This window comes from Leptodactylus fuscus, chromosome 4 (genome assembly GCF_031893055.1).
Source record: "Leptodactylus fuscus isolate aLepFus1 chromosome 4, aLepFus1.hap2, whole genome shotgun sequence".
Lineage (NCBI taxonomy): Eukaryota > Metazoa > Chordata > Amphibia > Anura > Leptodactylidae > Leptodactylus > Leptodactylus fuscus.
In genome coordinates this window covers 118221268-118246656 of record NC_134268.1, presented here as the reverse complement: position 1 = coordinate 118246656, position 25389 = coordinate 118221268, and the positions used below count along the sequence as shown (strand labels likewise).

General features: G+C 40.3%; 1 protein-coding gene across 1 annotated transcript in view; it reads left to right on the top strand.

Moving 5' to 3' along the window:
• MYO10 (myosin X) overlaps positions 1-25389 on the top strand; it is a 206429-nt gene that overhangs the window by 37614 nt on the left and 143426 nt on the right. Inside the window, exon 3 of the mRNA XM_075270986.1 lies at positions 19292-19450. Coding sequence (XP_075127087.1) covers positions 19292-19450 — 159 coding nt within the window. The remainder of the gene's footprint in view (positions 1-19291; positions 19451-25389) is intronic.

Below are 25389 nucleotides of genomic sequence, written 5' to 3'. Positions count from 1 at the left end.
AATTTGTGAAAACCTGTACACGTGAGACGCTGATATGTAACAATATAATGTTTTTTAGTCCTAAGCCTTTTCTATTAATTTAACTTTGTCTCAGTCCGCAACACTCAAGCTGTATTGTTATTGGGTTCTTGTCTGTGGCTGTTGGTGGGTGAACATGCTGCACCTATTATTATGGACATCTGTTACTGACAAGAATTGTCTCCTTGTAACTGTCACATTGCCTGTGGACAGACAAGTGTCATTGTGTATAAATACACTGGAAACAGCTGATGGACCTTTTTAAAAAATGTTCTTAAATGTCAAGCCTGTACCTTAATATACACCCTCATGTTTCATGGTTCGTTTCTCAAAAAGGCACACGTATTTGAAAAATAACTTTTGGCTGCTCTTTTTTTCCCACAATGTGTGGATGAGATTAAGGCCGAGGCCCCACATTGCGGACATGTAGCTTTTTTTGTTGCAGATTTTGTTGCTTTTTTGAGCCAAACCTAACAGTGACAAGAGAAGGAATGGGAGATATACAGGAAGCTTTTATATTTTTACCTGCTGCTCAATCCTCTCCTGGCTTTGGCTCCACAGCAAAATCTGCAACAAAAAAGCTGTGTTTCCACAACGTGGAGCCTTAACCTAAATTAAATCTTATTCTCTTTGTTAGTACTGTAAAAGTCAGTCCCTTTATTTGCTACATTTTTGCAACATGGGGCCTTAGTCTAAAGCACAGAGCATAAACAGTCATGCAAAAGAGACACATGACTAGAATATAAAATAATTTTCTATGTGTAGTGTCCCCATGGACATTACTCATCCAAAACCAATTTAGTTATGATACATTATATCCTTGTACACCAAAACATCGGTATTAATAAGTTTCCATTAAAGGGGTTCTATCATTGAGAAAAGTAATTTTTAACTAAACATATAGAAAGGCTATTCCACACATACCTTTTATATGTTAATCCCCTCAGTAGTTTTTGAATGAGCCCGTTTTTATTCATATGCTAATTACCTCCAGCATGCACCCCGGAAGTCTCAGTGAGCACTGTGTGCTATGTGTATAGCACAGGCTACTGCTGCTGCTGATCTCCTCATCTCCCTGCTCTCACACACATAGCAGCAGTGGCGTAACTACCATGGTAGCAGTGCTAGAATTTGCCACAGGGCCCGACACCTTAGAGGGCCCGGGCCCCCTCACTAGTTAATATGCCAAAAAAAGAAATAAACAATACATTTTACTTTTTGAGGCCCGAGGCCACTTAAGGGGTCGGTTTCTGGTTGGTGAAGAGTCTCGGCTTGCGTCCTGACAGTGGGGGAGGGGCGGAGACATCACGCAGGAAGAAGATGCCAGGGGATGGAGTGAGCAGCACTGAGTGCAGACTGGTGATTTTAACCTATGTGTGCAGGGCAGGCTGTCAGCGCACAGCATTGTAACCCCTTCTTTCACAGGCAGTGAACTTATTACAGTATTATGTGTTACAGTACATAGTACTGTGCTACTGGGGCCACTATATGGCATAATACTGTGTGCAGGGGCCACTATAGGGTATCATAATGTGTGCAGGGGCCACTATAGGGTATAATACTGTGTGCATGGGCCACTATAGGGTATAATACTGTATACAGGAGCCACTATAGGGTATAATACTGTGTACAGGGGCCACTATGGGGCATAATAGTGCCTGCAGGAATTTTTTGGAAAATGGGCGGTCGGTTGGGGTCTTTGGAGGGGGGGCCCCATGTCAAAGGTTCGCCACGGGGCCCCGCCATTCATAGTTACGCCACTGCATAGCAGATAGTGCTCGCTGAGACTTCCCGGTGCATGCTGGAGGCTAATTAGCATATGAATAAAAACTACTGAGGGGATTAACATACAAAGGTACATGTTAAATAACCTTTCTAAAGGCTATGCAAGTATTTGTTTAGTTAAAAATGACTTTTCCCAATGATAGACCATCTTTAAAAATGGTAAATTAGAAGATCGATTTTTATGTTATTTATGATGTCTTTATGCTTTCTAATAAGCAAATGACCCTAACAATACAGGTTACAGTAGAGTATTCTAGAATTAGAACAATACAAAGATTTTTATAAGAAGATCATACATATGTTGGATGTTAGACACATAACACACCATCTGGGTCTTATTTCTTGTGCAGAAATAGTTCAGAAATAGCCAGAGTTCTAATGAATTCATATCGCGGCAGATGTTGAGCACAGGCCGACATCCTCATTCCACTATACAAGGGTTATAATTCATCTCAGCTGTAGGGTTGGATGCTTGAGAGACTGTTCAGAACGTCCTTTTGATTGTCTACAGAATTAATTGTTACTGATAAAAGGTTAAGAGTACACGCCATTGCCATGAGAATGTTTACTAGCTATAAGTATGAGGATGGGAACCAAAAGACTGATGCAGATATACAATGGAATGGTCACAATTAAGGCTGTAATAAATGTCAACAATACTAGAGACTAGAGGATTTTTACTTTTTCATTTTGATTACTTATATAGTGCCATCATATTCTGTTGCACTTTTTCGGAGATATTGTTATTAACACTGTTCCAGGTAGGATTCATTTTCTGCAATCTAGTAACAATAAAAAGCTACTGTGAATTCTCCATTCAGATCTTTCCTTCTGTGTGTTCTTGTTCCCCTGCTTTCTCCCAGTCAGTTTTTTCTTATCTTTGTGATCACACTGCACATGTAATAGACACAATCGTTGTGGTCACCAGTAATAGTTTTATACAGCACAGAGGGCCAGGAAGTAGCTAAAAGTGTCTGGTCATTTCATTAGTTGGAAGGATATACAGTAGACAAGAAATTAGTCATATATGGTGATCTGTAGCATATGTCTAGGGCAGGAGTAGGCAACCTTTATTGTTCAGCGTGCCGATTTAAATTAAAAAATCAAAGATGAGGTTCTTAGAGTGCCAGTCAAAAATTGTAAGGCTGACGACACCTATACTAAAGTCATATAGCACAAACCACAACATAGGAGTGCTGTCATACTGCGCCCCAGACATATGTGTATACCACTATTTGCTTGGATACACATGTTTTTTTTCCATTAGAAGCAATGTAAGTACATGTGTAACCCGCAGTTAGTGATAATGTATGTGACTGGGAACACAGTGAGGTAACACCTGTAGAGCACTGACACACAATGTACCTGGATGCTGCATCCAGTCCCTAGCCGTTAGTAACTTCAGTTTTCTGTAAGTGAAGCGCAGATTAATTTCAGCTACTTTTAATTCCTGGCGGTGGAGTAACAACAAAACCACAGCCAGGAATTAATGAGTGTCACACAGTGTCACACAAGTGACTGGTGCCCGGAAACTGGATTTGGCTATAGTTGCACCTGGGTAGAGTGACACCACGCAATAGAATCACACTAAGGCTGAGGCAGCTTTTTTGTTGCAGATTTATCTGCGTTTTTTTTCCTGTCAAAGCCAAGAATAACTACAAGAGGAATGGGAAATATATAGGAAGCTCTTATACTTCTATGTTCTGTTCAATCCACTCCTGGCTTTGGCTCAAAAAACACAACAAAATCTGCAACAACAAAAAAACTGTGTTTCTGCAACATGAGGCTTTAGCCTAAGGATGAGGCCCCCACGTTATGGAAACGTAGCTTTTTTTGCTGCAGATTTTGCTGTGTTTTTATGACCCTAAGTCAGGAGTGGATTGAGCAGAAGGGAGACATATAAGAAGCTTCCTAGATATTTGCCACTCCTTCTGTAGCCATTTTTAGCTTTGGTTGAAATAAACCACGGCAAAATTTGCAACAAAAATGCTGCATTTTTGCAGCGTGGCACCTCAGACTTAGGCCACCTGCACACAAATGGCACAGATATGGTTTTCACTGATCCATACATTAAAAATTAATTGACATGGCCACAAATGCAGACACATATAGCGAATGTATATAGGACCTGCTCCATAATTTTCAGCTCTTCAATTTGGCCCAGATATACAGCCACAAAAAGAATGGCTGTATATATGGGTCCATAGAAATGTATAGGTCTGTACTTTTATCCACAGTTGTGGATAAAAAGTATGGTCATGTGCATTACAGGTTAGCAACTCCATGTGCCTCATAGCAATAGTTAACCCCATTAGGCTAAAGCCCCACGTTGTGGAAACTTGGCTTTTTTTGTTGCAGATTTTGCTGAGTTTTTTTGAGCCAAAGGTAAGAATGGCTACAAAAGAAATGGGGAATATATAGAAAGCTATTACACTTCTATCTTCTACTTAATCCACTCCTGTATGTGGCTAAAAAAAAAACGCAACAAAATCTGCAATAAAAAAACGCTCCGTTTACGCCACATGAGGCTTTAGCCTTATGTCCCTAACATTAACCCATGGGCTTTACATAAGGGTTACTGATAGGTGAGACATATGGAGGTAATAATTAAGTAAATATCTTCATTATATAGGTCCTTTATTAGTACCCCTATATGTCTCACATGTTAGTAACTCTTATGTGAAGCACACTGGGGTTAATGTGAGGGACTTGATGGAGTTAATTGCTATTAATGTGAGGCACATGCAGTTACTAAAACTAAATTAATAACCCCAAATACCTGACATTAATATGAATAGATAGTAACTCAAGCAGGTACCTGGTGTTTTTTTTTTTACTTTCACTTTGCTCAACGGAGCTTCCTCTCCTCCTCTCCTTTTGAGGGATGCAGACTGTAGGAGCTCCTCAGGGGTAGCAGCAGGGGCCAGGGAGTGTCCTTATTCTGTACAGTGAGAGCCTCACCTCTCATTGGGGGCAGGGAGAGCAATGAGAGAAGGGGGAGGTCTTACACCTCAGCTCTAGCAGAGCACTGAAGGGACGCTCCCTCTTCATTTACAGATAGATCAAAAGATTTGATCTAGCAAATATCAGACAGTTAAAAAAAGACTAAAATATAAAGTCACTATGACAACCAAGGCTGTGGTATGGGTAGGCCAAATCTCCAGCTCTTCTATTTTACCACAGACAGGCTCTGACTCTTTCATAAATGGCTGGCAGCCAGAAGCAGTATATCTCCTCTAATTCATTAAAAAGCTAGTGATTGAATTTCTATGCAAACAACTCTGTAACAAACTGTATATCTAATTATACAATATTAATAATAATATGGTAAATTATGAATAAATTTTATTTTGAAGCTTGAATTGGTAACTTAATTCCGAATCTAGTTCTGTCTCAAGTCAAAATTGGTTCTGATTCCAACTCCACGACTGACTTTAACTCCATTGACCAGATGACAATTTTTACATTTGTCCATGAATTGAATTTACGCAGTTACTGTATATTCTGGGGCCTTTTTTTTAGTTATTAAGCCATTAGGAATCATGTATATGTGTAAGACTGAGTACACTATATTAAGTAAAGTTCATTATAAGTTCCCCCCAAAAAATTGCTGTAAAATAAAATTAGATCTTGAAAATATCTGGCCAAGAAAATTTTATTCACTGGAAACACTTTATATTTTGCACACATTGTAGAATGTTTCAATTTTATTTTTTTTTACTAATTTCATTAATTAATCCACTTTTTCCAGAATCATAATATTTTTGTGCAAGCTTAAACTCCATCCTATAACATACTGTTGGCTTGTCCTTCACTTAAAATGACATTGCAATTACAGGACATTTTTAGTAAGGTTTGTTTAGAATGAAAACAAGATGGGTTGAGTTCCTCCTAACCATCCACCATTTACAGTTTTCTATAAATGATTTCCAAGTTGATGCCATTTACCTATTACAGAAATGTACGACCACAGCAATTACCTCCAAGCCTACTATTAAGACGGTATATACAGTATATACATATAAACATGGTTTAGGTGAATAATAGGTTGTTGTGACTCCTGTCCAAAATTCTATGCTCAATTTCTTCACCTATCATTATATATACAGTAGTATTTGCCACCTTTCTCTGATATAAAATTCCTAAAACCTGACATTGTCATAGAGGTGAATGCTAATGGACTGCTTGATGTCAACTACTAGGGAGAAGTTTTGAAGAACTTTACACGGGGCATGTTATGGCATATTTTGGTCCTGATTGTGACGCGGGAAGGAGTAGGCCCAAATGAATGAATCAACTGTGGAATACGCCTGAAAAAAGGGCAGCTCGCTTCTTTTTTCCGTTAGAGGCAACATACCGCTCACGGAAAAAAAGAAGCTAGCGGTCTGCATAGATCTCTAATGTCAGGGGGCGGATTCTGGCGTGGATTAATGCACTGACCTTAATAAAGACAGTGTGCAGTAGTGTAGGCGCCCCTTAGAGGTGGTTCTTAAACTGCATGGTGTTGAAAAGGGAACTTTCACTGTAAAGTGTTTCTGTAGTTTCATGTGAGTAAGGCCCCATTCACATCTGCTTTGGGGTTTCCATTCAGGGAGTCCGTTTGTGGATCCACTTGGGTTTCCCTAATGGAAACCTAAATACATTAAAAAGCAGTTACCTGGGAAATCTGCGGCCCCATAGACTGTAATGGTGTCCGTGTAGTTTCCACTTGGTTTGTGCACGAAACATGTGCAACAACAAGTGCAAGCAGCACTTTTCACCTTGCATATTTTGTGCGGAAACCAAGCGGAAACTACATGGACCCCATTATAGTCTATTTTTAATGCATATAGGTTTCCGTTCGAGGGGTCCCCAAGCGGACTCCCCGAACAGAAACACGATGTGAAAGGGGCCTTAAATGTACATGTATAGTGAAATGATGCAATGTTCTAACATTCATTTATTTGCACTTCGTCAATAAGAAGATGATTTTTTATATCCAGGGTTAGGACCATAGCCCTCTAATGTGAATATATTTTATCTTTATTTCCAAACATTGGAAAGCCCTGCCATGTAACATTACTAAGTAAAGCTTGAAACAGGCTTCAGTGTACCTGCTATTTGTCCTTTGGCATGAATTGAAGGTTGTATATGATAGAATATCATGTATGGTTAAACATTTTAGTTTGAGTAATTTCATATCCCAGTCATAGTTTAGACATAAAAAGCTTCAATTTGTCAGTAAAAAATGAAAGACTGGCCATGATTTGATGGTATACTGTATGTGTGCTCCCTGCTTTTCACAAACTCAAGCTGTAATTTTGTGGCTTTGTGCGTATGTGTAACTAGAAGTCAAAATGACCCTGTTCCGTGTTTAGATCAGGCTTATTTCAAGAAATATTTCAGTGTTGTCCAATAGGTTTCACTAGCTGGACGCTTTCATCAATAATTTCATCAATATTGAGACCAATACTTTACACTGGCATGTCTACAAGAAAAAATAAAGTGTGGTCACGGTGGCTTGGCTTGGTCAGTAGAATCATCTTTTTCCCTCACATCCTCCTGTATTGATATAACTTTATCCATAGACTTGTCCATAGTACAGCCACTTGAGTTTTAGCAGTTTCCTTGTCTCAGTGGTATATTAATGTTATAGCTTTAACCATAGCCTACAGCCAGTTTATTTATAGGACCATCATTCACCTGTCGCTAGTCTTTTGCAGGAAGACATCTTTTTTCTATATATTGGGTAATGACATTATCCGATTTCACAAACGCAAAAAAAGGATGTGTTTCATTTGCAAAAAAGCATTAGACAGAAATCATGCATATGGCAGATGCTCAGGGCCTGTGTATGGGGAACATGAGAAATCTGATGATTTATACAAATTCTCAACTAACCTCATGATATAAATATTCTTTTTATGACTCCAGTTCAATGTCTCCTTACTGCTCCCAATTTATGTATACATTGACATCTGGGTGTTAGTGTTAACACTTTCTTTGTCAAAGGTATGTGCTGTGTCTACTCTGTCTGATACCAAGTCAAGAGGAGACAGTGTGAGAATATCTAATTGACCATATACTCATAAATTTCCAGGAGGAATAACAGAGGAGCGATATATCCATTGTGTGGTAATAGTATGCCCAGTGGTAAAGGGGCTCTATCAGCAAAATTATGCCGTATGAGCCCCACATATGCCTGAATAGCCTTTAAAAAGGCTATTCAGGCATCACTAATGGTATTTTAAAAGCCCCCCCCCCCCCCCGTTTTAAACTAAGACTGCAAAAACATATATGCAAATTATACTTACCGTGCACAGTGGGCGGTTCGTGCACTGGTGGTCGTCATCTTCGGTCCCGTCTTCCTCTGGTGTCTTCTTCCTGCGACGTCCTCCTTCCACGCCTTCTTCTTCTTCTTTTCACTGGCGGGTTGTGTTTAAATTCCGCACATGCGCAGTAGCGCTCCCTCCCTCCAGCGCCATTTTTGTCATAGTTCTAAGTGGAACTGAGCATACTGAGCATCCTTAGAACTACGCGAGCGTACGGTCGCGAACTTTCATTGACAAAAATGGCGCCGGAACATGCGCAGTAGCGCTCCAGAGTGAGCGATACTGCGCACGTGTGGGATTTAAACACAACCCGCCAGTGAAAAGAAGAAGAAGGCGTGGAAGGAGAACGTCGCTGGAAGAAGACACCAGAGGAAGTCGTGACCGAAGATGACGACCACCAGTGCACGAACCGCCCACCGTGCACGGTAAGTATAATTTGCATATATGTTTTTACGGTCTTAGTTTAAAATGGGGGATGGGGGGGAGCTTTTAAAATACCATTAGCGGTGCCTCAATAGCCTTTTTAAAGGCTATTCAGGCAAATGGGGCTCATACCGCAGAATTTTGCTGATAGAGCCCCTTTAAGCCAAAAAAGGCATCTAATCCTTTGTTGTAGCTGTAAACTGTCAGCATTAATCCTATCATTTAGAAGGTATTTTTCTCCCTAATACGGAGTAGCCTTAAGAAAGGCTATTCGTCTCCTACCTTTAGATGTCTTCTCCGGGCTGCTGTTCGGTAGAAAGAGTTTTTACCGGTATGCCGCTCACGGAAAAAAAGATCGCTAGCGGTCTCCATAGACCACCATTGTGAGAGGGCGGATTATGACATGGATTCTGAGCCATAATCTGCCCCCTCTGTGCCCTTGGAAGGAGCCCTTACAGTATTACAGTGAATGGGAGCTAAGCCCAGCCCTCTCCCAAACTTCCTGTGATGTCATACTAGTTCTCTTATCCCGTCTCCAGCTGGTAGTTACACTGCATACAGGCGGGAAGCAGCATCTGTACACTGAATGTCTGCATGATTTCTGCAATGCTGCTCAGAGCAGCAGTTATTCCAACAGACATGAACTATATGATGTATCATTTTTTTTTTCTTAGTGTTCTTGATGTAGTGTCCCTGTAAGGGCCAGACCATCAAGTCACCACATATAAGCTGATTCTAACCACCAATGTTTGTTTTTAGCACAATTATAACAGAAAGGGGATCTGTAATTGTATATATACAATCCTTGTAGCTCTGATTTTTATAGGGTCAGAGCTTTGTTTTTCTGTCACTCACATTATCTGTTTCCCTTCACATTATGTACAATGGAAGATTATAACTAAAGTAAAATCATTTAAGAAAACAAACCTGTATTATGAGTGGTAAGGGGCAGATTTCCCTTATTACCCAGGGGCCCAAACAGTTCTCAGTCTTTCCTGAATCCCAGCCAAATAATATAATACTGACTACAATTATTAGACTACTTATCGTTAATAATCTGCATATCTAACATCTTAATTTACAATGGCACAATTCAATAAATCCAAAATCAACCAAAGTAAATCATCCTTATCTCATGTACCTATCACTTTGAGCTAGATCCTGTTGGAGAGATAGAAATGGAGATTGATTGCTGAGAATAAATATTATGTATAATCCGAGAAATATTGCTTGAAGAATTAGCGTTACAATAAAATTTAGAAACTCCCTAATTACAATATTTCTGTAATTACGTTAAACTGAATTTTCTTTAGGGTCATGAACTATCAATTTATAATTTTGATTTTACTCTAAGATGTAATGGTGGAATGGTAGTGTGTCCTTAAACTGTTGTGACCCTCACAAGCGTGAGCCAATGAGGTACATATACAACTTTTTGTGAGAGAACAAGTGAACAATAAAGTGTTAATGTAGAGCGGGTACAACACAGACTTCCTAATTATGTGCGGCTCTGGCACTAAACCTTGCTTGTTTGAATGCCAAGGTCTTCTGTAGAATGCTGACTGTTCGTAGACACATGGGAATGCTTGTGAATTAATATGCACGTAGATAGAACATTTTATAAATATTCAGATATAAAATATGAAGATCTAATGTCTTCATGTTTCACATATAATGAAATCTCTGAAATTGCAGTCACAAGTTGTTTGATAAAGGATGAAAGGAGACATTATTTATAGCATATAATGGAATTAAGAAAACAGTGGAAAAAATCTGGTTTAGATTAGACCAAAAAGGGGGCCTTTTGGACAAAGGGATATTTTTTCAGTGCCAGTCTTCTATATTCAGCATCTATCGCTCTATGTGTAAAGTGTGCTTTAGATTCTAGATAGGCTTGCAATGAAAAGTACTTTAGGTAACCAACTGAGACATTTTTTACTTGAGATTCTGCAGGCTCCATGGTGCTGGACCATTCTTTCCGTATCTACAGTATCTTACCTTTTATTTACGCAACCTCCCTATAACATATCACCTCTATATATAACGTGTTGAGCTGATCCAATAATTGCCTCTATTTGCTATTTGTCACTATTATGTAACTTGTTGGGTTGTTTTTATTGATCTCTATGAACAAAGTTCTTACTGTCTGAATGAATTGTTCAGATGGATTGGACTAACTGGCTACAGTATTGATCACAAACAATAAAATGTGAATTAGTAGGAAGATTTGGTTTAAAACATTTTTCTGTCACTCAACTTTACTCTAACTCACAATGATATACTATTGATACAATATATAGCCATGGATTGTCTGTATGTGCTAGAGATCTCAAGCTTTTAATTAGCGTCATACAGCTGCGTTTGGAAGGTAGATACGTACTGCATAGTTTGGGTCAGGATAAGCCATAGTCAAGGATGCAGTGCTGTTTAATTTTGACTCTCAGTTAAAGAGCTTAACTGTAAATCTTGCAGATTGTTTGGGTTTAACCATTATCTAGCTTTGAAAGCAATCAGTTTGTTACAAGGTCATTAACAGGGAGCATTTCTGCTCTGAGCCTGGACCTGCTCACTGCTGAAGCTAGTGACTTCACAGAACCTATATGCTTCAGCTGTTAGTTTAAGGTCAGGGGTTCCTGTGCACACACTAGAATGTCTTACAATAGCCCCTCTACACACACTAACACCCTATTGTGGCCCCTCCACTCAGCATAATGTCTCATAGTAGGCATTCCACAGAGTTTAATGTCACAAACTGGCCCCCATATAGTATAATGTCTCACAGTACCCACCACCACCACCACCAACACGCACAGTATAATATCACACAGTGGCCCCTCCACACACTGTAATGTCTTACAGTGGCCCCTCCACACAGTATAATTGTATAATAGTGGCCCAATACAGTATAATATCTCATAGTAACCCATCCTCACAAAATAATGCCCAATAATGGCCTCTCCAAACACCATAATGGCTCACAGTAGGCACTCCACTAACTATAATGTTCCACAGTGGCTCACATTCAACATAATATCTCACAGTAGCCCCTTCACAACATTAATGGCACACAGTGGCTTCTCCACATACTGTACAATAATGCCCTATAGTGTCCGCTCCACACAGTACAATGTTTCACAGTAGGCACTCCAATCACTATAATGTTCCACAGTGGCCCCCATATAATATAATGTCTCACAGTTACCCCTCCACACACTATAATGCTTTATAGAGGCCCATATGTTTTTGGTTTTTTTTACAAATTTTCCCAAAAATTTTGGGTTCAGAAGAACCTGAGATTTTGGCAGTTTGCCATCCACAAATCATTATTATACTCTGAGGTTTCTTCAGACACCAGAGTTTCAGACCCCACTGAATTTCGACATTGTGGAATTATTAAAGGATTGTCTTATCTTATCTTAGAGTATAATGAGCGGGGGCTCAGGGGTAGTGATTAAACATAACAAACAGTTTTACTCACCTCTCCTGGGCTCCGACACCAGTCTTCTGGTCTTAGAAACCTCATAAATAACGCCAGAGATAGCTGAGGCTTGTGACTAGGTGTGGGTTACATCGCCATTATTTTAAATCATGACGCTGACTTGATTGGTCGTAGTGGTTTCTGATGTTGTTTGTGACATCTCTAAAACCAGTAGAGGCCCGAGCATCATCGTTGGATTAAATTAAAGGCAAGTAACTCTGGTTTTTATGTTTAATCACCTCCCCTGGGCCTACAATCATTACAGGCCCCAGAGTATGATAGCAGTTTTGTCTCGGACATGCTCGGTTCAAACAAAACCACTGGGTGAACTTTGTGTTATGAATTTTGTAAGGTTATTTTGAGATTATTTATTTGAGATTATTTTGTACTGCCTGTTGGCCTCTGCTCTAAATGTGGAGTGGAGGCCATCAGGTAGAACCCCTCTTCTTCATGTATTGGCCTCGTTCCCTCCATGGTCCCCTGTGCAGCTGAATCAGCTGCATATGTGATATGTCTGCTCCTTTTTCAGGTCCAAATCACCACTTCATATTACTGTGTCTGTGGAACTGTGTCTAGATGTGCGTGTCTAACCCTGCGGCGTGTGTAACTATGTGCATTGGCGTGTATCCAATCCTCCGGCGTGTGGTATTGTGTGCAGTGGTGTGTATCTAATCCTGGGACATGTGGAACTGTGTGCAGACGTGCGCAGTGGCGTAACTAGGAATGGCGGCATCCCGTGGCGAACTTATGACATGGCCCCCCTGACCGACACCGAAGACCTCGACTGACCCCCTCCTACGCATTCCTGCGTGCTCTAATATGCTCCATAGTGGCCCATGCACACAGTATTATACCCCATAGTGGACCCTGTACACAGTATTATGTCCCATACTGGCCCCAGTACACAGTATTATGTCCCTTAGTGGCCCCAGTACACAGTATTATGTCCCTTAGTGGCCCCTGCACACACTATTATGTCCCATAGTGGCCCCTGCACATAGTATTATGTCCCTTAGTGGCCCTGCACACAGTATTATGTATATTAAGTATCTTTTCAGACCCCAGAGTATAATAATCGGAGACCCTGGGGGAGAAAAACATAAAAAAAACCTCTGTTGCTCACCTATCTCCCGGCTCCTATGCTGTCGGCCTTTGCTGAAGTCCATCTTCAATTACGTCAGACATCACACGACCCGGGACGCAGGCTGGGGTCATGAGACGTCAGACGACTAGGCCGGAGGCCTGCCCGGATCATGGAGAAGTAACAGTATTTTTTATGGTTTTTACCTCTCTCGGGCCTCCGATCATTATACTCGGGGGTCTGAAAAGACCCCCGAATATAATGATAGTGTTTGTGGGGCCCACAGTGTCACTTACCGATCCCGGCCCTGCCAGAATCGGTAAGTAAATAGGGCCCGTTAACGGCTGGAGTAACTCCAGCTGGTAATGGCCTATTGAGAAAAAATAAAAAACAGCAGCAGTAGCGGCTGTCACCGGGCCCCTAATGTCCCGGGCCCTGTGGCAGCTGCCTCTGCTGCTATGGCGGTAGTTACGCCACTGGACGTGCGTATCTAATCCTCTGGTGTGTAGTATTGTATTAAGATGTGCGTATCTAATCCTCCGGCTTGTGGTACTGTGTGCAGTGGCGTGTATCTAATCCTGCGGCATGTGGAACTGTGTGCAGGCATGCGTATCTAATCCTCCGGCTTGTGGTACTGTGTGCAGTGGCGTGTATCTAATCCTGCGGCATGTGGAACTGTGTGCAGGCGTGCGTATCTAATTTTCTGGCGTGTGGTACTGTGTGAAGACGCGCATATCTAATTCTCTGGTGTGTGATACTGTGTGCTGACCTGTGTATCTAATCCTCTGGATTGTAGTACTTTGTGCAGACGCGCGTATCTAATCCTCTGGCATGTGGAACTGTGTACACACGCGCGTATCTAATCCTTTGGCATGTGAAACTGTGTGCAGATGCGTGTATCTAATCCTCTGGCACGTGGAACTGTGTGCTGACCTGTGTATCTAATCCTCCAGCATGTGGTACTTTGTGCAGACGTGCGTATCTAATCCCGTGGCATGTGGAACTGTGTGTAGATGTGCGTATCTAATCCTGTGGCGTGTGTAACTGTGTGCATTGGCGTGTATCCAATCCTCCAGCGTGTGGTATTGTCTGCAGTGGAGTGTGGCATTGTGTGGAGTGTATCTAATCCTGCGGCATGTCAAACTGTGTGCAGATGTGCGTATCTAATCCTCTGGCATGTTGTATTATATTAAGATGTGCAAATCTAATCCTCTGGCTTGTGGTACTGTGTGCAGATGTGCGTATCTAATCCTCCGGTTTGTGGTACTGTGTGAACACACATGTATCTAATCCCCTGGTGTTTGATATTGTGTGCTGATCTGTGTATCTAATCCTCTGACGTGTGGTAATTTGTGCAGACACGCGTATCTAATCCTCTGGCATGTGGAACTGTATGCAGATGCGCGTATCTAATACTTTGGCATGTGGAACCATGTGCAGACGCGTGTATCTAATCCTCAGGCACGTGGAACTGTGTGCAGAGCTGTGTATCTAATCCTTCAGCGTATGGTACTGTGTGCAGACGTGCGTATCTAATCCTCCAGCGTGTGGTACTTTGTGCAGACGCGCATATCTAATCCTCTGGCACGTGAAACTGTGTGCTGAACTGTGTATCTAATACTTCAGCGTATGGTACTGTGTGCAGACGTGTGTATCTATTCCTCTGGTGTGTGGAACTGTGTGCAGACGCGCGTATCTAATCCTCTGGCATGTGAAACTATGCAGATGCGCGTATCTAATCCTTTGGCTTGTGGAACTGTGTGCAGATGCGCACATTTAATCCTCTGGCGTGTGGAACTGTGTGCAGACGCGTGTATCTAATCCTCTGACATGTAATACTGTGTGCTGACCTGTGTATCTAATCCTCTGATGTGTGTATCTCAGTTTGTATATCAGTGTTGGATTGTACATGTGGAGTGACCGTGTGTATTGCAGTTGGAATATGAGTGAAAGGTTTATTTTGGCTAATGGGGGGTCAGGGTGTTGGGAAAGCTGTATCTCCGGAAAGGTACGTCCGAGTGAGTTGGATTCTCATCTTTAATCTTCCCGGACACCTTAAGTATCTGTGTGCCAAATTTGGTGAAGATCGGTCCAGTCGTTTGGTCGCGCATAGAGAACAGACAGACAAACAGACAGACAAAAATTCATTTTTATAATATAGAGAGATAAATGTCTCTTCTTGCTTTAATTGGATAGACACTTTTTTTTTCATTTGGTCTGATCAACTTTAGTAAAGAACAGGACAGATCTACTTATCTTGTCTAATATTTAGACAGTATAAATGCAGTATAAATAACATAAAGATGCACTAAATGTATCCATGTCTGTGGAGTCAAAGTCATGTAGTCAGAATCAAAATTCATTTTGGGTGAAGAAACTCCAAATCTAGCATCAAAATAAAATGGTTATTTTTTAATTATATTACACAATTTTTAGTTTTGTACAATTATTTAGATAGCATAGTTTGTTACATAATTACTTTCATAGTTATTCAATCACTGTGTTAGGAACCCGATGCAAAAAATAACTCAGTAAGTCCTGGGCAACTAGAATCCCTAAGTGCTGAGGCAAAAACAGTCCTGGGTGTGCCTCGCTCTCCTAACCAGAGCAGAACCAGGTCCCCGGAGTTCTTCACCAGAGCTCCTGATGGTGGAGTTAGACTTAGTAAAAGTCCAAGGCCCGGAACCGCAACTGCCCAGAGAGCTTCGCACACCCAGCGAACCCCAAGAAGGAGGACCCAGAAGGACCCAGACACTAACCTTAGAGTGAAGTCCAAGAGAGCTGGAAGGAATGGAGTAGCAGATGAGCAGGAAGGTAATCCAGGGAATACACGCAGATATCCGAGTAAGAATTCCGTGGTCAAGCAAGCCGGGTCGATAACTTGAGGTCACATGGTTGCAGAAGGCAGAGGAAGAAGCATAGTCAGGGAAGCCAGGTCATACACAGGAGGTGAGTGGAGTAGCAAAATCAGGATCCAAAAGGGAGGTCAGGTGGAAGCCAAGGGTTATACACAGGAGGTCAGGAAGGTTCCAAATCAGGATCACGGAGGAGAGGTCTGTAAGGCAAGCCGGGTCAAAATATCCAGGGAATCCAAGAGCAGGGACAGGAGGCAAGAGACAGGTGACAGAGAGCAGGAAGGAAGCAGAAGAGGCTTTGACGCTAGGGAGCTGATACCGTAGTGCGAACGAATAACCAGCAGCGAGTCAGAGCCAGAATGAGGCCTAAATAGCCTCTGGCCTGCCACTGATCCCCTGAACCCAGAAGTGCCGGTCCCGGTACTAGAGGGAAACCGGAACCTCTGCAGACTCAAGCAGAGGCTGCAGCCCACCCCCCGCCAGGACCAACCGTGCCATTCCAGCACCGGACACAGAGTGAATCGGAAGCCTCCGCGCAGCACAGCAGAGGCCCCGGTCCCTCTTAACACACTGGCTTTTTAATGAATTAGGGGATTTTTCTGACTGACCATGTCTGTCAACCATTTGGAGAATCAATAGTTGAAGTTGAGCTGTGGAAAAATAGAGGAGTTGCAGTCAGTTGTCTAAACTACAGACTCTATGCTCCTGAATGTGCCCTGTGGCTCCGTTTGGAACACTTTTATCTCTACACCACCTATTGTTTGACTTTTCTTGCAACAACATTTTTCAGCACAATTTTGGTGTACGTTGGCTTTTCTTAGGTCACAGCTTTCTTACTAAACCACACCTCTTTCCTACTAAGCAATGCCTCATTTTGAGGTACAATAAGTATGTCAAACATAATATAGATGGGGCAATGTATGCTGTTTTTTGGATGAAATGAAAGGGTTATTGCTGAGACTGGAATAATTGCTCCCAAACCCTGCACTGGTGCACTGTGCTATGTTTTTCCCATTCATTCCTATGGCCCCTTACATAGAACAGTGTATTTTCATGGTCCCTTGTATGGGAATCTGAGCAACACTCAGAACAGTTCCTAATGACCTGTTGGCTCAAATGACTTAGGATCTGTGCTCTTTTAAGTAAACCTGGTGGCACACTGTGGTGTATATATTGGCACTGTAATACTTATTGCAGAACTTTACACCAGTGAATGGTACTAAGGTACCTAACAAGTCATTAGTAATAACTGTTTTGGTGACAGATTCCTAATAATTGCTACATATATCTGTTACAAATACCATCTATTATAGTTCCCATTGACATATAGAAAATCTTGCAAACTTCCATAATTCCATATAGATGGAACTAGTCCAGACATTCCCTTTATGGATTCTTACATTGATTTTTCCACACTTTTCCATTCTCTAGTAGCCTGTACTACACCCTTCTACTATGGTAAATGACGTACCTTACACATGACTTCCCCTATACAGCGACATAACCTACATGGACATTCTAACCTTCTAGACTGAATGATTGAACAGGAGCTATAATATTCTACAAGTGTCTGTTTCTCATCACTGAGTCTTTCCTCAGAAGATTTACTACAGTATATAGACATATAAGGTACCAAACGACCACAATTTTAGAAAGGACCAGAAAGTCTGGAATGTATGCCACAGGTCATGTTTATATCTCTAAAGGATGTGATGCAATATACTATAGTCTGGAAATAATGTATTTGAATAAAATGTATTATTTGTAGACTTCCTTACATTGATACACATTGTTTTATCCTAATAGCTGCATTCAGTGAGATATTTAGGTTGTATTGTACATGAACTGCTGAAATAGTCTGGCATACCACTAACTCCACAGGATGCCACATTCCTTAACTTGTAATGTGAACCCTGGGCCTCACTCCCCCTTCTCCGTAGGGCCAAGATGTGAAAGCTTTAGCAAGTTTTGCGTATACATGATTGCTGCTAAATATATACAAATGAGAATTCCCCAAAGCAGGATAGATTTCCAAGGTATTTCTGTTTCACTGTGTTTTCTAGTTGCCGTCTGTTCCAGTACCCCAACACATAGCATGTACTTTTATAGTAATCTTGCGGGAGAACAATTGTCTGCTTATTTTAGTAATTACCAAGTGTCAATGATGAATGGATGCAATGTCTACATGCAGCTTGTTTCAATATGAAGTAATTCACTTAAGCCTATAATTCTTACTAAGTCCAGTACACAGCCATGCTCCAGCCTTGCATACATTACCTCATTTATATGGCTAGTGTTAATATAAGAGTAAATCTCCACATAGATTCTTATTAATGTGTTGTTAATAGCTAAAATAAACTACAGCCTTTTCTAGGCAAAAACACAAGTTAAGGTTTGGCTTCCAAATATTGTGAGTGCTAAGGAGAGAATAAAGGGAACCCTGGAGTCAGTGCCCCAGTATGGCCATTGTAGACAGGGACACCATTACAGGTTCATAGTGTACATCGGTAACATGAATGGGTCTAACAAGAGCTGGGCTCCCCCTCTGTTTATTCCATAGCAGCCACAACAGTTCTTCTATGATGCTGATACCCCAGGTTTGTCATAACCATAACATACAACCTTTATTTTATATCAGTAGACACTTATGAAATGTGATGGCCTCCACTAGACAGAAATCCCTATTATCTGTGTAAATGTATGTGCACCATATAATTTGCTTACACATTCCCCTTAAGAATCAATATAGACTCTTCAGCATTGAAATTGCAATTCCAAGATGGAGAAGCCATAAGGTTATTCATAGTTTGTAGACCAGCAGTCTTCAGACTTGTATGCCAACTGATTGTGTGTTTAAAGAGGATTTCCAAAATTAGAAAACATGGCTGCTTTCGTAGGAAGTGACATCACATCCATTGGTTACATCATGGCCATGTGACCAACTTCCATATTTTGTAATCTTAGATAACCCCTTTAAGGTGGTTGGAGGTAACATTATATGTTATATCTTACTATTTGTTGTATTCTCTCATATAAATTAGTGTACAAGTTTTACCTTCTCTAATAAAGGTTTCAGGCCAAATTCTTATTCATATTAATGTGCAAATAGCAGACAAAACTGCGGAATATGGCAAAAAATGACTGGTATATGAGAAGCAAAATGAACCATAAAATCCATATTTCTTTATGTGCTTACAGGCAGCAAAGAAACTATAGAACATGAACGATAAATAATTTCATTACTTTGTTTATAATGTTGAGTTTATGTGATGTGCACAAATTAGAATTTTAGACTGTATTCGGTTATATTGAAATACATTGATTTTTCCTTTTCTTTTAGGTATTCACATACAAACAAAGCACAATTACTCGACAGAAGGTAACTGCTATGCATCCAACTAGTACAAATGGTGTAGAAGATATGGCAGCACTCTGCGATCTTCATGAAGGATCAATTATGTACAATCTCAATCGGAGATACCAGGAAGACAAAATATATGTAAGTGTGGTATACACAGTCAGTCATAGGGATGTCGTCAATTGGTGTTGTTTACTTTTGTGATCCTTGCTAGTGACATACAGAACTCAAACCTCTACCTTTCCATCTATGACATCACCTTACTCGTAAAATATTATTTTCTTTAAAATAAAATAAATAACTTACAAGCAACCTAGAACATGCCAGAGAAAGAGGAATTTGAAGGGAATGCATCACCTATATATGTCATGTACTTATTATTATATTTTTTTTAATTAATTGTTACTATTTCTTTTTCTATTTGCATACATCTTACCTCAGCATCATCCAGAATTTTTTTTACATCAGTCATATGAATGGAGGAGTCTGTGGTCTAGAGAAATCCATTGAGTTCTGTAAAATACTGTAAAAATTATCTCTACATTACAAAAAGTTTCAATCTATGATTAAGATCAGTGGCGTGAGTGAAAACAAGATTTTAGGATTTTTTTTTTTTTAATATACGTAGTAGCATGGATATTGATTCTAAAACTAGATTTAATTGATTAATAATTATCTGATTACACATTTCATTAAAACTAAATTTAAAATCCTCAACATTGAAATTGAAACAGATAAGGACAAGGCATAAGATTATGAAAATGTGGGTGTGGGTTCCACAATGCCTCCTGTTCATCAACGTGTTAGTATTGCCCCTTTATGAATACAGGACCTAGTCTGCAGATATGTAATCAGTAAGAAATATGCATTAGGCGCTGGAAAATCCCTTTAACAATGTGTACTAATTTTTTGATTTACATAATTCTAAAACCTTTTCTTCTTGGTGTTACATAGATAAATAATTAGTATGATTGAAAAAAAGACATGTCCATCAAGTTCAACCAGAGGATTGGAAAATTCATTACATTTTATACATTTCCATAAGCATCAATGCTATTTTGCTCTAAAAAGGCATCTAATCCGTTTTGAAGCTGTCGGCTCCTGGGTAGGCTATTCCACAGATTCACAGTCCTTACCGTGAAGAAGGCTTGTCGGCTCTTGAGATTAAAACTTTTTTCTCTCCAGATGGACAGAGTGTCTTTTGAGGGGATTTTTCAATGGAACAGCTTTTCTCCATATTTGTATGGGTCTGTACCGGATTCCCCGTTAGTGAACAATCTGGGCAATCGCATGTGTGCCAGCAGAGGGGGATCTGCATGCCCTCTCTGGCACGCGTGGCATAGGTTCGCCATCACTTGTCTATAGGTTACACTCAAAAGTTATTTATCAGTGGTATTCCACATCTTCACATTCTTCACCCTTATTTTCCATCACATTTGCTTCTTTAACACTCACTTTCATGCCACGTGTGACATACATACACACTCTACCTCCTTGGCCTGTTTACAGACCAGTCATGTGGAGAATTTAGCCACATCTCAGCCACACCAAATATATCAATGATTTCCTCCTGGACCAGGGCCTCAAGCTCTCCCAGTTTGTTGGCTGATTTAATTTGTGAACACACACCTTAAAGGGATTCTACCACTAAAACACTTTTTTTTCTAGTTACCACGTCGGAATAGCCTTTAAAAAGGCTATTCGTCTCTTACCTGTGGAAGTGCTCTCCGCCGCGCCGTTCGTTCAAAATACCGGTTTGTACCGGTATGCTAATGAGTTCTCTCGCAGCGATGGGGGCGTCCCCATCGCAGGAGCAGCGATGGGGGCGTCCCCATTGCAGCTCGAAAACTCACCGCAGCGCCGCCTCTCCGGTCTTCGGTGTCCTCCCCTTGCTTCTTCAGCGTACTGTCGGACGCCTGCGCAGTACGCTCTGTTCGACGAAGATTGCGGAACGTACTGCGGGCACCGCACTTTCGCGCATGCGCAGTACGTTCGGCAATCTTCGCCGAACAGAGAGCATACTGCGCAGGCGTCCGACAAACACTGAAGAGGCAAGGGGAGGACACCGAAGACCGGAGAGGCGGCGCTGCGGTGAGTTTTCGAGCTGCAATGGGGACGCCCCCATCGCTGCTCCTGCGATGGGGACGCCCCCATCGCTGCGAGAGAACTCATTAGCATACCGGTACAAACCGGTATTTTGAACGAACGGCGCGGCGGAGAGCACTTCCACAGGTAAGAGACGAATAGCCTTTTTAAAGGCTATTCCGACGTGGTAACTAGAAAAAAAAGTGTTTTAGTGGTAGAATCCCTTTAAATTGCCACCAGGGTTCACCAATTCATTACAAGAAATGTGCATTCTTGAAGTTTTATGGCCAGATTTGTCTGATTTTCCAGATTCAGCAAATGGAGCCTTATGTTATGATTGTCATCTTCCAGTGTTCACTTCCACATCCTGATCATGTGATGGTCACACAGGTTTATGGCTCGCGACATTGACATGTATGGGATACTGATGCTACTTTTCATGGAGCACTGTAGAGCACACGGTAAAGAAGTCCCAGACAGAATAAGTTCTTAGACAAAGTGCCGTTTCTTATAAAAAAAAAGTTTGGCTTTTCATTATATTCCTAAGCAAGAAAACTCCTTTATATACTAAAAACATGGAACAGGAACTGTAAAAAGCAATGTGATTTTCTTTTTCTGAGATCACTTGAAAAAGTTGCTTTAAGATGTTTGTGTCTAGTCATCATTTTGGTTCTATTGTCTAGGTTGTGTTTGCAGGCACAGGGTGTTTTTTTTTGTACTTTGTGTCCTATTTAGTTGATAAGTTAACAGAACTGCGTCACCACTTAGCCTTCAGTAAATGATTATGTCTATGGGACTTTTCCCATAAATATACCATAGTGCTGACCTAGAAAAATATGCTCAACTCAGTAATTGGCATTTTGTTTTCTTTTTGTAGAATTTAGTTCTCAAAATATGAATGTGCATATGACTCCATGACAAGCTCTTGCTTCCCGCTTTGTGAGTGTTATATAGTTTATGTTATTTTTGCGCTTACTGCACATAGATTTTAGCTGTCCTTGCCTGGGGAGGACTGGAGCCATCTGGTTAATTATCTTGTTCATTCAGTCTCTGCTCTTGCAATCATTGCTTCAATATCCGGAAGTGTCAATTAAATTATTTTCTTCTCATGTTATTTTTAACTCATCTCTGTCTCACACAAGCATTAAATGTTTATAGCAACTGTTATAAATAGGTTGTCCAGCCACCAAAATTTCTTTTTAAAAAACTGCTTCGAATGGTATTAAATCATAAAGAAAGTAATAACCATCTATCTACCAATCCCCAATGACTTCCATCCTACCTCTTCCTGTCCCCTGACAGTCTCTAGATTCTGTCCTCCTCTGATGATGTTCCAACATAGATATATCACCATGGAGGCCTGAGATTGGCTGCTGTGGTCATATTAAGACATCATTACTGGAAGTCAAGGTACAAAAACCGGCAGGGACTGGGAAACAGTGAAATGGGAATGACATAGAATTGGAAAAGTCAGTATTATATCATTTTACATGTTTATATTTTTTTAAGCTAAGGCTTCAAGTTGTGGAAATGCATATTTTGCTGCTGTTTTTTGAGCCACAGCCCGGAGAGGATTGAGCAGAAGGTAGAAGTAAAAGTACTTCCTATATATTTCCCATTCATTTTGTAGACATTCTTGGCTTTGTGTCAAAAAATTGGAGCAAAGTCCTCAACAAAAAATGCTACATTTCTGCAACATGGGGCCTCAGTCTTCATTTAAACCTTTCCAAACATCAACCATGATAGTATGGCAGACAGCAGCTATTTAAATATGGCAGCTGCTTAAGAGCTGAGTTAAGACCCTGTGACGGTGCACTGTTCACGGACATTATCACCCCCAACTTTGACTTGGACTGTTTTTTCCAGCTTTCCAGTATATCCAATGGAATATTAAATGAAACCATTACGAAGTACAATTTATCCCACAATAATTAAAGGGGTTGGCCACTTTCAGACCAATATTGACAAACAAATGTACAATAAAATACAATTTGATACAATTTTCTAATATACTTTCTGTATCAATTCCTCACGGTTTTCTAGATTTCGGCTTGCCGTCATTCATTCTGTTACTTCTAGTGGATAGAAGTCTGACAATAGTCATGTGATTTATTGTCCATGGTCATGTGATTAGGACACAGGTGCACAGCTGATTACCAGGCAGATGTCTGAATATTGCACTGTGACTATAACAAGCAGCACCTGTGTGCTCATCACATGACCATGGACCGTAAATCACATGACCATGGTCAGAGGTTTATCCTCTAGAAGTAACGGAATGAATGACAGCAAGCTGAAATCTAGAAAACTGTGAGGAATTGATACAGAAAGTAAATTGGAAAAATTGTATATCTTTTATTGTACATTTGTTTGTCAATATTGGTCTGAAAGTGGCCAACTCCTTTAAGTCCTCTGCTCTGTGAAGGGAAAAATAATAACAGTTATGGTATTTCGAAGACAGAGAGTCAAAAAATGAAAACTGAAAGCCGAAAAATGGCTATGTTGGGAATGGTTTAAATTAAAAGCAGATACCCTTGTATCATTGGCCTTCAGCAAAATAAAGAAACCAAGAAATTGAAAGCTAGTCTAAAATCACATAGTGCTATTTATCATGTTGTAATATTGCACATATTAACCACTTCTGAATTGTCAAGTACTGCCTTTCCCATGTTACATGAATGGTTGGCTGGCTCATAATTACAAAATCAACACATCTAAACTCTACAAAGTCTGCTTTTCCTCAGTCTAAGAGCAATGAACCAAATCACAAAATATTACTTCTTTTGTTTATGTAAAGGTAGATGTGTAGTGTGTTATCAGTTCTTGGCATCTCTGAGAAATTTGGGTCATTTGAGAAGTTTTTGTGTTGTGTTTTCTTTATGTTATTCTAAGTAGAGCAAACAACCATCTTAGCTGTACAATCACACTCCATTAGTAAAGTGTAAACTAGTGCAGATGGAAGGTAAATTGTTCTCATCCATAGACATCTGTGGCAGATGTTGTAGTCAAAGACCCACATTTATTAATGTGTCTGTGCCTTTTTTCGTGTGCATTTTACACCAAAATAATGGGGAATAACTTTGGTAAATCTTTTTTGGTTGCCTCTGCCCCACATATTTTCAGATCTAGGCCAGGTTATAGCAATTTCTGATACAAATTCTGTCTGAGGCCATGTCCCGTCCTGCTAAGAACCACCAACTTTCTTTGATAAGTTGCAAGTGTGGACTAAAATCCTAAAATGGCACAAATTTGTGCATAAAATAGGTAATAGTAAAAGTCGAGTAAAAAGCGAGCATGCCTAGATACTTTTCTGAATTGTATTTTTATTTGAGCAATTTCTCTCTAGTAGGTGATTGAGGAATTGAAGAAACATCTGTAGATGTACAGATACAGCAACTGTTAAACAAACATTCGTGGTGCCATTTTTATGCTATGGCGTGATTAAATAACTGCTGTCATACATGGCTGAATGCTACATTTCTGTTTAAACATGTGACAAATATATCAACATTTTGGACATTTTGATAAATTTGTTTCACATAAAAGCAATGTTACCTTCATACTGGTTTTAGAAAGTACTGGCAGTCTTTAACTACATTCAGAGTAAATGACTTGGAATTGGAGAAAATAATATAAAAGCATATATCTATGTTCAGTGTACGTGTTAATGAATTGGCAACAAGGTGGTGCACTGATTAGTACTAGAACAATGGAGCATAATCTCCTTGGGTTGGAGTCAGAAATCGGTGTTCTGGTTTCTTCTTAAAATCTAAACCTATTCAAATGGGTTTATTAGATTTTAGTAGGAAAATATAATCCTGAGCACTATTAGAGATGGTACAAATTCCAAAGTGTATTCAGAATTCCCGCTCAAGCATCCTACTTATCGCTGTGTACACGTCAGAAGATGCATTTCATCTAGATTTCATCTTTAAACTTGTGAAATATTTGCCAAGATCATCTCCCTGTATAATATGCTTTATTGATATTAAGTG